The sequence below is a fragment of the Gymnoscopelus braueri genome (assembly GCF_963280865.1).
Source record: "Gymnoscopelus braueri genome assembly, chromosome: 11".
NCBI lineage: Eukaryota > Metazoa > Chordata > Actinopteri > Myctophiformes > Myctophidae > Gymnoscopelus > Gymnoscopelus braueri.
This window is the reverse complement of record NC_137613.1, coordinates 45,969,730-45,985,440: the sequence shown is the minus strand read 5'-3', so window position 1 is coordinate 45,985,440 and position 15,711 is coordinate 45,969,730. Positions and strand designations below refer to the sequence as shown.

Sequence of the window (15,711 nt, the reverse complement as noted above, 5' to 3'; positions counted from 1 at the left end):
GGAATATAGAACTATTTAGCACTTATTTTAACAACAAAAAATGTCACTTACAGCACCTTTAACCACCTCTAACACCTATTAACTAAACACAACACATTTAACCTTATACTGTACCTAAACAAGCCACACTGTTATTAGACCCTGTTTAAAAAAAAAAGCCTTGTCCTGTTAAAAAAGTTATTCTACATTTCCGAATATCAATCTCTAATAAACAGAGTAACTATTGAAGATATGTCATCAATATTTGGAGTTACATTATGGCAAGTTATACACTACCCAAACCTCTACCAAAGTGTCATTTCGATTTAAGACCACTGAGCATATTTATGCATCTAGGCTCTCTTATTCCATTTAATCCATCAAGTTAAATGTACACAATGCCTTGTCACACATAAGGCTGAATTTAAACCAGTGTTGCAATTCAGTGGTTCTCAAAGACCGCCAGATTGATGCGTATTTTCTGGCCCCTTTTTGAAAAGGGACTAGGGCTGCAACATTACATTTTGCAACGTGATGCATTGTTAGCTTGTAGATCTCGCTATTTTTGTGGAATGCTCGTCAAATGTTCATCCATTTTTGCCGAATGCTCACAGTACGACATGCCCAGAAGAGGTATGCTAGAGTTTGTGTGATTAAATCTTTACATTGTATTTGTATGTGTGGAGTGAGCATTCAGCAGCCAGGGAGTTATGCTAGCTGCTGCTTGAGCAGGCAGCCGGGGCGATGGTTTGTTGGTGGAGGGTGGGGTAGGGGGTGTCTACGTGGTAGTCTCCAGCGGGAAGGGAGTGCATGAAGCTGTCCAGGTCGTACTCTGTGTCGTACTGCTGCGGGTCCCACAGCTCTCCCAGGTTCTCCAACAACGACTTCATAGAGGCCTTCCCTGAGGTCGGCGGTGAGGGATCGCTCTTCTCGTCGCTCTTCTGGGCGTCCTTATCCAAAGAGAAGAGGTCGAGAAGCTGATCGGTGCCCATGCGTTGCAGGCTGGAGTTGTCTTCGCTGATGACCGTGTTGGCGATGCTGATCTTGAACTTTTGCATTCCCATGATCTTCTCCTCAAGTGTGCCTCGCGTGATCAGCCTGTACACGTTGACCACCCGTTTCTGTCCTATCCTATGTGCGCGATCCATGGCCTGCAAGTCCCTCATGGGGTTCCAGTCATGCTCGACGAACACCACCGTATCTGCACCCGTCAGATTGAGACCCAGACCGCCCACATGGGTGGTCAACAGCAGTACATCGATGGAGGGGTCGTTATTAAACCTGGAGACTATGGAATGGCGCTGGTTGGCCGGCACGCTGCCGTCCAGCCTCAGGTAGGTGATGGTGGGCAGTTTAGCCTTCAGCAGGTCATGCTCCACGATGTCCAACATGCTCTTGAGCTGACAGAAGATCAGCACGCGATGCTGGGCCACCACGGCCTCAGAGCCCCCCTCCACTGCACCGCTGCCCCCCAGGCCGCAGTCCAACAGCAACTGTTTGAGTGCAGAGAGTTTGGGTGCATGTTCTAGGTCTTGCAGGCTGGAGTTCTGCACTGCCAGCTGCTCTGTTAGGCGCTTGTACTCTGGGTGCTGGGGGGTCAGCACCAGGGCTGGGTGGTTACACAGCTTTCTCAGGTACTGTAGAGCCTGGAACATGTGGCCTGTTGCCTTCAATTTGGGCTTCTCTTCTTGCACGGAGGCGGTAGAGATTGTGTCCTCCACGGAGACCTTGGCCCGTGACTTGGCAAAGTCCTCGTACAGTTGGATCTGTAGGGTGCTCAGGGTGCAGTAGTAGTCCTGAATAATTTTGGGAGGGAGGTCCTGCAGAACGTCTTCCTTCATCCTCCTCAGGAGGAAGGGTAACACCTGTCGATGCAGGGCCTCCATGGCAAGGACGCCTGCCTCCTGCTCCCGCGAGGAGCTCTTGGCATCCCGGCTGGCCAGGATGGGTTTGCCGTAGCGAGCGGCGAACTGGCGCTCCGTGCCCAGGAAGCCAGGCATAAGGAAATCGAACAGGGACCACAACTCCAGAACGTTATTCTGGATGGGCGTTCCTGACAAAATGACTCTGAAGTTGGCAGCTAACTGCTTGATGGCTTTGGAGAGTTTGGTCTTCCCGTTTTTGATGACATGACCCTCGTCGAGGATACAGTAATTGAATTTCACATTTCGGAAAAAGTCAATGTCATTTCTTACAACATCATAAGAAGCTACCACAAGATTGTGCTTTTTCACTTGTTGTTGTAACCTCACTCGGTCCGTAGGTGGCCCAGTGTAGTGCAAGGGGTTGAGGTACTCTTTGGTGCAGAACTTACCCACCTCATCCACCCAGTGGCCTGTCAGTGTGGGAGGGCACACTACCAGAGAAGGCCGGGGGCTGCAGTCTGCTGCCTTGGTCCTGGCATACTCCTGGGATCTGAGGTAGTGGTCCCCTGCCAGGATGCAGATTGTCTGCAGGGTCTTACCCAGACCCATATCATCACACAAGATCCCATGCAGTTTATACTTGTTCAGGAAGGACAGCCAGTTGACTCCATCCTGCTGGTACTTCCTGAGTTCGGCCTTAATGGGAACAGGGATCATGTAGTTTTCCAACTTCCTGCCATCAAGCAGCTGCTCCAGGAAGTGGCGTTCTCTGGCCTTCTGGTGAATCAGCTCAGCAGACATGGCTGGGGGGTCCGGTATGCCTGCCTCCAGGGGTATCAGGCGGATGAGCGTAGCGAAGCACTGTGTGGCCATGAAGCGAATGCTATCACTGGGGTCACTCATGCAACCCAGCACTGGGACCACCAGTAGCACAATGTAGGGCACGATGTCCATGTCCAACTGTTCCATAACACAGGCCATAGCCTCGATAGCACCCTCCTGCTTGGTGCAGTCATCGATCGCGGCCAGCCAGGGCAGCACATGCTCCAGGAAGTGATTCATAGTCTCCAGCGTGGCTATCTTACTGAGCACTCCCAGACAGCGTGCTGCCATGTGACGTACGGCTGTGTACGGGTGCTGGAGGCAGGTGCAAAGGTGGGGCAGGTGCTGCAGTAGCAAATGTTTGAGTTCTGGATCCATGGCCCCTGACATGACCTCCAGGATTTGTAAAGAGTTGACCAGCTCCTGAGTGGCAGTGTCGCCCCTCTCTAGTTGGGCTTGCACATCAATCGTTTGGTTTTCATTGATCACAGTCATCAGCGGCCCCACCATGTTCTCCCACAGGTACGGCAGAGAGCTGGTGAGCTCTCGACCAAAGTGCCTGGCGATTGTTGTCAGTGAGAACTCTGCACCGCGTCTCTGAACAAGACACGGCTTCTTACTGTCATCGTGTTCTATGTTGATGGTGCTGCCAGGGGGCAGCTCTGTGGTGGAGAGCTTGGGGGCTTTGGGGACAGGGCCCCTCTTACTGGTGATGGCAAAGGCAGCCCTCTGGTGGCGGTATAGGGTGATGATGCCTCGGGTTTTGTTGACCATGTGCTGCGTGCAGTCTTTCTCCAACCCGCCATCTTTAACAGGTTCAAGTGTGGGGGGCACAGGGCAAGCTGCGGATGGGGTGACGGTCGGGTCTACGCATATCGAAGCACAGAGGTTTTTGACAATCTTGGGGTTGGGGCAGGGTGTGCGGGTGCTACACTGCTGCAGCAGCTTGGCAATGAAAGATGCGGCATAGCCCTGGATTAAGGTGTTTTCTTCCCGCTTTACAGACTCCATCAGAGGCCTCACCAGCGGGTTGAGCTTGTCGGGCAACAACTGCAGGTTGACCAAGGCACAGGCCGTGAACATGTGAACCCGCATATGAAGCTTCTGCCACTCTACATTAGTCTCCGCTACTGTCGCCTGGGCCTGCTGCCGCTTGCTGTCCAACAGCTGCCACTGCCTCGATCTCACATTTAGACGCGCCGTTGATTCTGTGAAGATGGTGGTCACCAAATCATTGGCTTGGTCAATGGTGAAAATGCTACAGTTGCGGCGGTCTCTGAGGTTTATTTGAGCATCGGCCAGCAGGGAGATGAGCTGCTTACACTCGTTCTGCATGCGCGTGAAAGGAATGGCAATCTCATCGTAGTACAGCTGCTCTGAGAGGATGGCCAACAGACGAGGCTGAACCATAGAGGATACCACCTGACACTCCTTCTGCAGTGCAGCCCACTCACACAGCAATAGGGACACTGCGATGCGTTTCAAGGCAGATTTGGAGTTGAGGTGGAACAGCAGCAGCTGGCCCAGAGACTCGGCCGGCCGGACCTCCTGAGATACCGCGTTGAGCTGGGCAGATTTGGAGTTGAGGTGGAACAGCAGCAGCTGGCTCAGAGACTCGGCCGGCCGGACCTCCTGAGACACTGCATTGAGCTGTGGGTCACAGATAAACCTACACAGAGCCCCCAGCAATTTGGCAGCCATGAGGCGAGCACGGACCACCACGTAGTCCCTCGTCATCGGGTCGTCCGTCACCGTCTCTGCTCCTGCTATATACTCCTGCACAGTCTCTTCCGCCTGACCGGACCCTTGGCGGGGTCTTGCACCTGCTTTAGCCTTGACTTCTAGCAGCATGTTGCGGTCTATGGGAATGTTGGAGGCCTGCATCATCAGACACAGCCAGGTGCCCATCCACGGACAGCTGGCTGCTACCACGTACTGGTGGGGCACCCGATAAAGCAGCTTCATCCACACCTTTTGGATGAGGTCCAGTATTTCCTGGTTGCTCTCCAGTATGCATGACTGGAAGATGTGTCGGAGCATGTCCTGGAGGATGGGGTTGAGCCACAGAGCACAGCTCTGGTCAGCCTTCGACAGCAGCGTGAAGAGGGTCTCCAAAGCTGCCCGCCTGACAGATGATATGGTGTGTCGTAAGAATGGCCAAACACGGGGAACAAGCACTGTCAGTGACTGCTGCATGCTGCACTGTCGGACTTGTGGGTAGGTGAGCAGCGAGGACAGCAGGGTCATGATGCTGTTGGTGGAGGCCGTGAGGTCGTCCAACTCCAGCAGAGCATCCCACAGCGTGTTCACTATGAAGGGAACCTTGCTGGGCAGTAGCTGGACCAAGCCTTGGACCACTGGGATGAGAGCCGCGGCTGCCACCGCTCTCACGTCGTCATCGAGGTCCTGCAGACCCTCCGTGATGGCCGGGAGCACAAGAGGGAGCAACGCCGAGATGAGATCCTGTCGGACAGCTAGGGCGTACTTGATCCCCAACAAACCTCCGTGACGAACCTCCCACTGGTCCTCCGTCAGCAGCTTCAGGAGGATGTCCACCGTCATGGAAACACCACTGTCAGGCATGTGGCGAAGGGCCACGCCCAATGTTTGGGCACAGGTCTCCCTTACGGGGGCCACTACCTCATCCGATACGAAGTCTCCGAAGCGGTCAAGTGCGAAGACGCAGAGCAGTCTGATGACAAGGTCTTCTAGCCACTCCTGATGCTGCCGCGACATCTGTTCGGCGGTGCTTTCCGACAGCTTCCCTCCACCGGCTCTGAGATGTGATTTGAGGATTTCCCTGAGACCTGTGCCTGCGCCATGACGGACCTCCCACGAAGGGTTGAAAAGGTCATTGCAGAGCTCTTCACAGAAGGTCTCCAGAGGCCATTCGTTTGTCTCCTCCGAGTGACTGGAGCCATCTGGAACGTTTTCGATTAAGACCTTAGACTCTGTCGCTGGTTGTTCAATGACAACATTGGTGGTTTTCCTGCGTTTTTCCTCAGGCTCTCCCTCAAAACTGCCATTGTTTTTCTCATTAGGATTCATGTCTCTGGATCGTTGCTTTGCTACGAGCTTGGACATCCTCTTTGCCTTATTCTTCTGCCGTTTGCTCATGCCTAGCCGGAATTCCGAATCTATCAACTCGGCAGCCTGCATGGGCACATGGCTGTGGCAACCGGAAGGGGCAGGGATTTTTCCTTCCTGGGATCTGGGTCCGCTGGCTTGGCAGCTGTAGTCCAGGTCGTCATCGTTGAACAGCTCCTCGGTGTCCATGCCAATAGCAGCACCCATGTCCAGGCCCAACTGCCTCTGAAGGAGCTTCTTCTGGCGGGCCAGACGCTCTTTAGGGTCCACCTCCCCAGACGTGTCTTCCTGCAGCTCAAACTCGGCCCCTGTAGATCCCAGCAGGGAAGCCCCGTGCTTGAGCAGGCGGGTAACGTCAAAGTGGTCGAAACTCAACCGGCTGCACGAGGAGCCCTCGGGTGAAGAGTCTGCGTAAGACTCTTCTTTAGGTTTTGGGGCCGGATCCCACGCAGGGATATTCTTCACAATGGCCTCTACAGCCTGGCCTGCTGCAATGCGCGTGTCCCAGTTGGGACTCCTTAGATAGGTCAAGACCTTGGTTAGAAGATTGTTGAGCTCATGTGGGTGGAGTCTGACCACATCGCCAAGCTGCTGGGCTGCGGCCTTCCGAGTTACTGGAGTGGTTCCGGTGTCGAGCAGGATGAACAGACGGTCAAGTCTTGAGACAGCCATGGTGATTTATTTTCAGAGGGGTGGCTGAATTAGTGTCATCACCTTGTTATCTCCGCCAGGGGGAGATTATGTTTTCACCCCTCTATATATTTGTTCCTGTATGTATGTGTTTGTCTGTTCGCAGCTAATCTCGCCATATAAATAGAAATAGATATAAATGATAGGCATAACCATATATAGACAATAGGTAACCATATATAGACAATATCATGTGGTGTGTTGGGGTATTTCTGTCACTGTACATTGAAATTTGTTCTATACCATCCTAACTATTAGGAGCAGTGGGCGCTATTGATACAGTACCAGTTAGGGGATAATTGTCTTGCTCAGGGACACTTTGACACATAGACTTGGTGCAGCTGGGGGATGAACCGGCGACCTACTGATTCGCAGATGACCTCTCTACTCACTCAAGCTACTGCCGTCCTCCACCCTTATTGGGGCACCTTTGGTAGTTGAATATACTGTATATATTTACTAGAAACCGACTTTGGAAATCCACACATAAACACAACATCTTTTGTGAGCCTGACTCGTGGTCAGATATAATGTAGGCTGAGCCTTCTTTTATGTATTAGAATCATATTTTTTGTCCCTTACAGGTGTATAAGAGTGTGTGTGTGTGTGTGTGTGTGTGTGTGTGTGTGTGTGTGTGTGTTTGTGTGTTTGTGTGTTTGTGTGTGTGTGTGTGTGTGTGTGTGTGTGTTGTGTTGTATATCTCTGCTGTCCGGCAGAAACCATCTAACTAACAGGAAATGACAAAACTAAACAAAAAGTGTTAGGAGGTTTTGTTCATCATTGATAAGATGATGCAAATCTCACCAACCGTTGGACCAATCACTACTAAACAGTGTATGCACTCTGTTGTCCGAGTTGCTCCAGCGCCTTCTTTATTCAGTGTATGCACACTGCCAGTAGGCCACAGCAGTACCTCCAGTATTTATTTCTCCAGTATCAATGGGGTATGTGCCCAAATATGTCATAGATATGTTATAGACGACTGACATCATAGGCCGGTCACATGAAGCCATGGCCTTGCTGTTTCCATGTGGTCCTAGTATGACTTCCTAGTCTTATATAAAGATAGTCTAATGATAAAAGGATCTAAACAGTATGGATCTCACTTCATGTGGCCACAAGTCAGTCATCCATGACGTATCTATGATGTATTTATGACTCCATAATTCCATACTATAAGATTAAAGGGCAAGACCACTTTACTAGAGATTTGGGTTGTGTAGTTACAGTACCTTGCCATGATGTAACAAAGGTGGGCAAGAAATCAAAAATAATTTCTCCATCGACTAGAAATTGATCATTTAAAATATGCTCCTCATTGACTTACATTGTACAGTGAAGAGGATTGGGAGGAGCTCTTTTAGCCTGTAAACGAACTCAAACTAAGCTGATTCTGACAGTATAGAACATCACCGAACCCAGTACTGTTTAAAAAAAGAAAAAAGTCAACTTCCTGTTGATTTAGCTATTTTTATTAGGACTGGATCTGGATCCGGATCTTCAAATAGTAAAAACAACAGGAAGTTGACATTTCTATTTAGAAAACAGTATACTGGGTTTGGTGATGTTGATATGGTCAGAATCAGCTTTGTTTGCGTTCGTTTACAGGCTAAAAAAGCCAGCATCAGAGTGGTATTGACGTACAATGAGGAGCATATTTTGAGTCAATGGAGATTTTTTTTTCTTTTTCTTGCCCACCTTTGGAGTTACATCATGGCAAGGTAACTACACAACCCAAACCACTACCAAAGTGTTATTGCCCTTTAAATGTTATTTTTCAACTTTTTTTCAAAATGGTTCCTCTCTCCTCTCCTCTCTTGATTGACAGGAATACCAAGATTCCACTCATCTGGAGCAGTTTGTTACGCGCTTCCTGTTGAAGGAGACGACCAATCAGCTACATTCCCTCCAAAGTTCCTTGGAGTGCGCCATGGAAACCACAGCTGAGCAGACGCGCCAAGAGAGGTATGGATCAAATGTATAGAAAAAAATATCAATTTGATTTGAATTATTATTTTTTTCTTTTTCTTTTTTCTTTTTTCTTTATTTACACATCCTACAGGTGTAGGTCTACATTTCAAATTGGTAATAAAAGGTTATTTCTGTGATGCACGTGCATGCACCCTCCCAGTTCTGCAGAACTCCCTGCTTCAAGTTCACAGACAGTTCACACAAGCTGAAAGTTTGCGTCAATTACATTTTGACGTTGACTACATTTAGCCTGAAATGTGGAGAAATGTGGGTGTTTGTCCCATGAGAAAGCTTTTTATGTCCCCACTTGTTCTTAAGCCTTCATTCTAACCATGACAGAGGTCCACAGAGACCCAATGATGAGCCTAGAATAGATGATCCTCTCCTCTCCTCTCCTCTCCTCTCCTCTCCTCTGTGTTGAAGTGATTTCAGAGTGTGATAGTGTCTCAGTCGCTAGGCCCCCAAAGCGCTCCTTCATCGCTGACAGCTCTCTACATCAAAGCCGCAGAGATTGCTCCTGTATAACTGAACATAGCAGCTCTAGCATGTGACTGTAGAGACTCTGGCGTGGCTTCACACTTATTTCTTTGTGTGTAACGTGAGGATTCGGAACATGTTACAACTTGTCATGTGAAACTGAACGGTCACTAATGATAAAAACCCGTTCTGGGATGGCCTCTCTGTCTTTCTGTGAGTAAAGATTATGAATAAATGCACTTAAGATCAACAGTGGCCAAGCAATTAAAACACTGAAAACACAGATGATTGCTATACATACAGGGCGAGAGTTTATCAAGACATCAAGAGAAGAAAGACAATTGTTTCAACAGCTAAGTTGCCTTAATCAGGTAGTAGGATTAATCCTGGCTTAACGTGGGTTAATGATTCACCCTGACAAAGGCATAGCTGAGCTGTCAAAATAACTTTTACTTGGAATGCAATGGCATAATTATCTTGACAATCGCATCGCGTTGGAGGAGGTACAGTATGCACTGTACTTATAGTGCCTATGTACAGTACAACGATATTTACATGGAAAATTACAATTCAGAGTTGACGGCTAAATTAATTATTGTGCATTCCCTGTTCTGACTAATGGACTAAGATAAATGCTTTCTAATGAGGATGTGTCTAAATATATAGAGGAAGAGGGAATGGAGTTGACAAGCATGCGCCCTGACTATGACTGCCCTGCATGTGGTACTGGTGTGTTAGAATGTGCTTTCATGGCAATGAGGAAACGTCTCTAATAGAAGTATGGCTTTAGAGATTAACCTAACGGAAATGTCTCAGGTACTGTGACGTATGCCATCTCTCATATTTAAATGCTGCAATGCCTTGTAGATAGTCTTGAAAATTGAAATGTCTCTCCTGGAAACAAAAAGGTTCATCACACTCAACAAAATCAACTCACTCCAAATATTGAAATACCATCAAGATTCAAGATTATTTTAGATTTTTAACATCTCACATACGAGTACACATTAAGTAACATTTTTGGTCTTTGTTCCTCGACATTGGAGAAGCAATAAACAATAACAAAAGTAAGAATTAAGAATAACAAGTAGTAAGGTAAATAAACATGTAATTAAGTGCATTAAGTGCACAGTTTGAGGTCCTTTGAAGGTGCTGTGTGCACAGATCCTACCTCTAAATATGATATAGGCTACTGCACTTACTGTATATGTATTATGCATGTAAGCATATATTAGCATATATAATGAATGTGTATGTAGTGTTACAATGGAAAATATTAATATCCAGTCAGGGTGAAGTGTTGACAATTTACTAGGAAGATTCAGGCAGAGAAACAGCACTCACAGCATCAGAGAACTGGCCTCCTGGCCAGACCCTCTGCACTGTTTTTGCGGTTGAGGTCAATACAGTTCCCATACCAGGCAGTGACACAAATAGTGAGGCTTGCTCTCAGTGCCTCTGTAGAAGGCCCATATGTTCTTGGGCCCCATGTCACGCGACGCAACATATAGATCTGCTAATTTCACAGTTTTTGAAAATGTTTAAACATTTCTGGCAATAATGACACTGCCCGAAAATAGGATTGGCAGGTTGAAAGAGGTTATGGAGTGCAGTGAGCCAAAAATGGCGCGGAAGTCAAAGTTTCCACTTGACGGGGTTGTCATGCACATCAAAGCATACAGTATACCCCCAGGAAGGACCTCCAAAATGTCACTGGCTGTTTCGCTCGACCGGCCTCATTATCCCCGCGCCCGAGAGCAGAGTGAAGTCACAGTCTGGCACGTTAGCATGATGATGCTAACACATGACAGGGCAACACGCACCTGTGGGCTGGACTCACCTAGGATTTATATTACTGCTCTGTCTGAAGACGCGCTCGCGCGCGGTGTGTGTGTGTGTGTGTGTGTGTGTGTGTGTGTGTGTGTGTGTGTGTGTGTGTGTGTGTGTGTGTGTGTGTGCGTGTGTGTGTGTGTGTGTGTGTGTGTGTGTGTGTGTGTGTGTGTGTGTGTGTGTGTGTGTGTGTGTGTGTGTGTGTGTGTGTGTGTGTGTGTGTGTGTGTGTGTGTGTGTGTGTGTGTGTGTGTGAAGGGGTAGATGCTCAGAATAGAACGCAGATTAGGCAGCAGGGGTTCAATCATTCCAGTCGCCATGTGCCTAGCCTCAGTCTGTGTATTCATGTGTGTGCGTGCGTGCGTGCTTGCGTGCATGCGTGCGTGTGTGCGTGCGTGAGAGAGAGAGAGAGAGAGAGCATGTGAGAACTGTCTTTCTTATTATTTGTGTAAAGTATAATCTGTATTTCAGCATAACATAAAAATTTCAGTGGAATATGAAATTAACATTTTACAGTACCGTATTGCTAAAGACAACAAATTGTGTAGTTGACTGACTGACTGACTGACTGTGATGCAAAATATTGTGAAACTGACTGACTGACTGACTGACTGACTGTACCTGGCTGGCTGGCTGACCGGCAGCCATTGTTAAAACATGCATGCACAACAATCACTGGTCATGCATGCATCCAGTGAGCCCATGTCCTCATTGTGCTCAAGGCATACTAGCTTCAACATACAGTACATGTTCTGTTCTCCTGTCAAACCCAGCACAGAAACATATGGTTCTCCATTACTGTATCAGTCATGTGCAGTGAGGGCATTTCATATTTGCTGGGTGAGTTACCCCAATTGTGTTGCTGGACAGAGACTGACAAAACAGAGACAGTGGCAGTGGAATGCACTTGTTGCACTCGTTTTCCCAATGCTGTAACATGTTAACCACTTGAACCCTATATACTTAGTTGACTGGTGTCCCCCAGGGCTCTGTATTAGGCCTGCCTTTCCCCCCTCTACACCAAAATCTCTTCGACGAAAGTAGGCAATTTACAAGCACACAACACGTCACATTGCAACGAGTTGAGAGCTCTTAGATCTGCTATTTTTGCCAAGTTGATCAAGTCATTAAATTAGTCCCACTTTCCCATTTGTTCCCTCTGTGAATCCATTACCATTAACAGTCTCTTCCTCTCGCTGTGTCCATTAGACATATTCTGCTGTCTAACTGATTGCACTGACGGAGAAGCAAGAAAGTCCTTTGTCAGCTCCTAGTCGGTGCTGGCAAGATAAATGCATTCACAGCCTAATGGATTCATTTTCCTAAAGAATGACTCTGGTTTGACCAGTCCTAGCCGCCGGAATAGCTCAGAGGTTAGTTCAAGAGGAAAAGTCGGTCGGTAATTATGCGCTTTGACGATGCAACAATAACATTTATTCAGCATGATTATGAAAGGATGGCGGTGTATCTTTCCACACTCCGTCTGCAGGCTCACAACCAGTGTTGCCATGTCTGCTTATTATATGCGACTTTGGGCTATTTTTTTTTTTGTCGCTTGTAAATATTGGTATAGTGAGGGTTGCGTTGTTTTGGGCTTGTTTCTAAAGTGTAGCTTTGGGCTTGCTTCATAATGTTGTTTGAACCTGTTTTATTTTTATTTTTTTTCAACATTTTCATGTCAAGGGTCCTTGACATGAAAATGTTGAAATTTGTCTGCGGATGAGTTCTGAGCTTGTATACAGTAGGTCTGCTACTTTCCAATAGCAGATGTACCGGTATTTGTTTATTGGTTTATTTATTAGGATCCCCATTAGCTGTGCCCTAAAGCACCGCTAGTCTTCCTGGGGTCCACATATACAAACAATACATTTATGTATATGATGATACGATGCAAACAGCCAATGCTCATGTGGCCTATTAATAGTTGCTTCTTTTGGACTTGTACAAGATAGTTGCTTGTTTCTCTCACATAATCTGGTAACACTGCTCACGGCACTCCTTCACAGTGGACGGAGGAGAGAGAGAGCGGTGGTGATAAAGAGCGAGCTGCTGGTGACAGGGTGGCATGGTTTATTCATGGCAGTCTGTTCTGCAAGGAATAAATGAGCTGGGCTGTAATTGACGCATTGAGACCAGTCAGCTGTGTTCCACTGATAACATACCGCATGCAACTATTAACTACATGAGCCCTAGCACAGTGGTTCTCAAACTTCATTGGTGTCAAGGACCCCCAAATTGATATGTATTGGGCCGTGGACCCCCATCTGAAAATGTTTTGTGCTAGGGACCCCCAGAAGCAAAGATTTGTGTTGAATATGTGTTGGAAAAGATATTGAAAGATTTGCAGATTTTTTTTTGCACCAGATTTTTCAAAAGCTGATCTACAAGCTATCTAGAAGCTCACAACCAGTTGTGTTGCGATGCATTGTGAACTTGTAGATCGGCTATTGTCTGCAAATATGTTTGGTGACAGGGAAAAAAGGAGGGGGCCTAGTATAGACCCCTGGGAGACGCCAGGCCCAGTCAATGAAGGATTTAAGTGGTTTAACATTTAAACACACCTGGTCCCATTGGTTTGGCTCCAGACAAACTCAACTATGACTAAATGTACCATGAAATACAAAGCAGGATCTAATGTAAATGTTATCACTGAATAACAAATATCAAAACGTCAGCTACTCAGCATTTTCCTCAGCATTACGTTTGTTTTGATTCCACACAGGTTTTTTTAACCTCTGACATTGCAGGAGTTGTGTGAACACGCACGCACACAAATAAAAAAAATAAGACAGAAAGACTGCAGAAGGACTGACACACTGATGCATTTAAAATAGACACACAGACAGAAATTTCTGTATTTTCTTTTTTTTGGTAGCCAGACAGATAATGGCAGCTACTCAGAATAGAACGTGTGTGCGTGTGTGTGTGTGTGTGTGTGTGTGTGTGTGTGTGTGTGTGTGTGTGTGTGTGTGTGTGTGTGTGTGTGTGTGTGTGTGTGTGTGTGTGTGTGTGTGTGTGTGTGTGTGTGTGTGTGTGTGTGTGTGTGTGTGTGTGTGTGTGTGTGTGTGTGTGTGTGTGTGTGTGTGTGTGTGTGCGCACAGCTCAAACCTTTCATACTCGTGGCCGGATGTTAAAGACAGGACAGCAGATACTTTTACATGCCGGAAATTGAAATAATCAGGGTCCGGTGAAGTCATATGTGCGTGCGTGCGTGCGTGCGTGCGTGCGTGCGTGCGTGCGTGCGTGCGTGCGTGCGTGCGTGCGTGCGTGCGTGCGTGCGCGAGGCGTTGTGAGCTTGGAGATCGGCTATTTTCACTATTTTAAATCTTTTTTTTAAGTAATAAAAAAGGTTTTTGGACATACAAGGTTTCCACCCGACAGCAACTGTGTGTGTGTGTGTGTGTGTGTGTGTGTGTGTGTGTGTGTGTGTGTGTGTGTGTGTGTGTGTGTGTGTGTGTGTGTGTGTGTGTGTGTGTGTGTGTGTGTGTGTGTGTGTGTGTGTGTGTGTGTGTGTGTGTGTGTGTGCGTGTGTGTGTGCGCGCGTGCGTGTGTTTACAGACAGGGTCCGGTGAAGCCAGAGGTGTTGTCCATCAAGTGGTCGGGTCATCGCTCCAACCGCAGACTCCAGAGGAACAGCAGCCTGTCCCCCAACAACCCCCTCCTCAACCTCCTCAACTCAGGTGGGCGGGGCAAAGCCTGTGGACGTTGGCGTGCTGCTGTGATCAGCATGTCCTGCCGTGCCTTGCTGTGTCGTGACGTTTCTTGCTGTGTCATATCGTGTCTTGTCGTGTCGTGTTGTCTCTGTTGTATAACGTTGCTGTCGGGCAGAGGACCTCTTATCTCCATGTTTTAACTTGTTTCTTTGGTCAATTAACGCCCTACTTGATGATACTACAGCAACACACAAAAGCATCAAAAGCAGCAGATCCACAAGCTCGAAACGCGGCGCGAAGCGACTCGTTTTGAGCTTGTAGATCTGCTGCTTTTGCTATTTTTGAATTTGAATTCTGAAAAGTAACAGTTTTGGACATATGAGGTTTCCACCCGACAGAGACAATATGTTCAGCATGCTGGTTTTCAGTTAACCACTTGAACTCTAAGCATCCCTGCTCTGGGGTGATGGTGGACGTTCACCAAAAATAGCCGATCTGCAAGCTCATGCCACATCACAATGCGACACGTTCTGAGCTTGTAGATCGGCTATTTTCCGTGTGGAGGGAACAAAATAATGATTTTGCTAAGAATAGAGGACTTAAGTGGTTAAGGTTTAGTTGGATTTTGTGATGTTATAGTTTTTTTTTACTTTATTGAAGAAAATGCCAACTTTTCAGTTGAAAAACATATGAGTCATTATTATGACAGTTGATGACTGTGAAGTTGAAAAACACAGATTATTTTGTTGCGGTCGGGCAGAAATCATATTCAAACTTTTTGTGTTTTTTTATATATTAATGCCCTACTTGATCATACTACAGCGTCACACAAAAGCATATTTTGTGGTGCTGCAGTACGTTGTGTTGTCGTACGTGACGCTAATTTGTGATGTCGCCCACGCTCTGTCTCCACATAGTTTTTATCTCTCATTAGTCAGATACATGTTCCAGGCATCATGCCCATTTGCATGTTCTGTAATTTCTTCACAGTGGCCACACAAGAAGCCAACTTGAAAAGCCTTCCATTAAAGCTCTCACATGAAAGCAGTGCTGATCCACCATAGTCTTTGATCAGACCCCAACAGCCTGGAGAAGCTCTAACACCCACTGTCATCAATGCACATGACATCACATCAAAGCCTTTAAAGGACCTACCGCCTTCAATACCTGTCATTGTTTATTCACAGCTTTGTCCATATCGTGCATAAACAGACCATTTACCCCATTAACGCCTTTAATTTCATACATTTTCTCCCAAAGTCATTAAACCGTTTACTGACGCGAATTATTGAGTCATTACACGGTTCATCCAATTTACTTATGAACTCATCGTAGGTG

The 15,711-nt window shown here is 47.2% G+C and overlaps 2 protein-coding genes across 2 annotated transcripts in view; one reads left to right on the top strand and one right to left on the bottom strand.

The window, feature by feature from the left end:
• The window catches only part of necab1 (N-terminal EF-hand calcium binding protein 1), a gene marked incomplete at both ends in the record, with an annotated part of 52,732 nt that overhangs the window by 26,551 nt on the left and 10,470 nt on the right, over positions 1-15,711 (top strand). Inside the window, 2 exons of the mRNA XM_080442095.1 lie at positions 8,272-8,408; positions 14,279-14,400. Coding sequence (XP_080298221.1) covers positions 8,272-8,408; positions 14,279-14,400 — 259 coding nt within the window. The remainder of the gene's footprint in view (positions 1-8,271; positions 8,409-14,278; positions 14,401-15,711) is intronic.
• On the bottom strand, positions 693-6,425 carry LOC308094857 (TATA-binding protein-associated factor 172-like; the record flags this gene model as incomplete). The annotated part of the gene is made up of 1 exon (XM_080441682.1): positions 693-6,425. One exon carries the CDS (start codon positions 6,423-6,425, stop codon positions 693-695), a length of 5,733 nt encoding a protein of 1,910 aa, XP_080297808.1.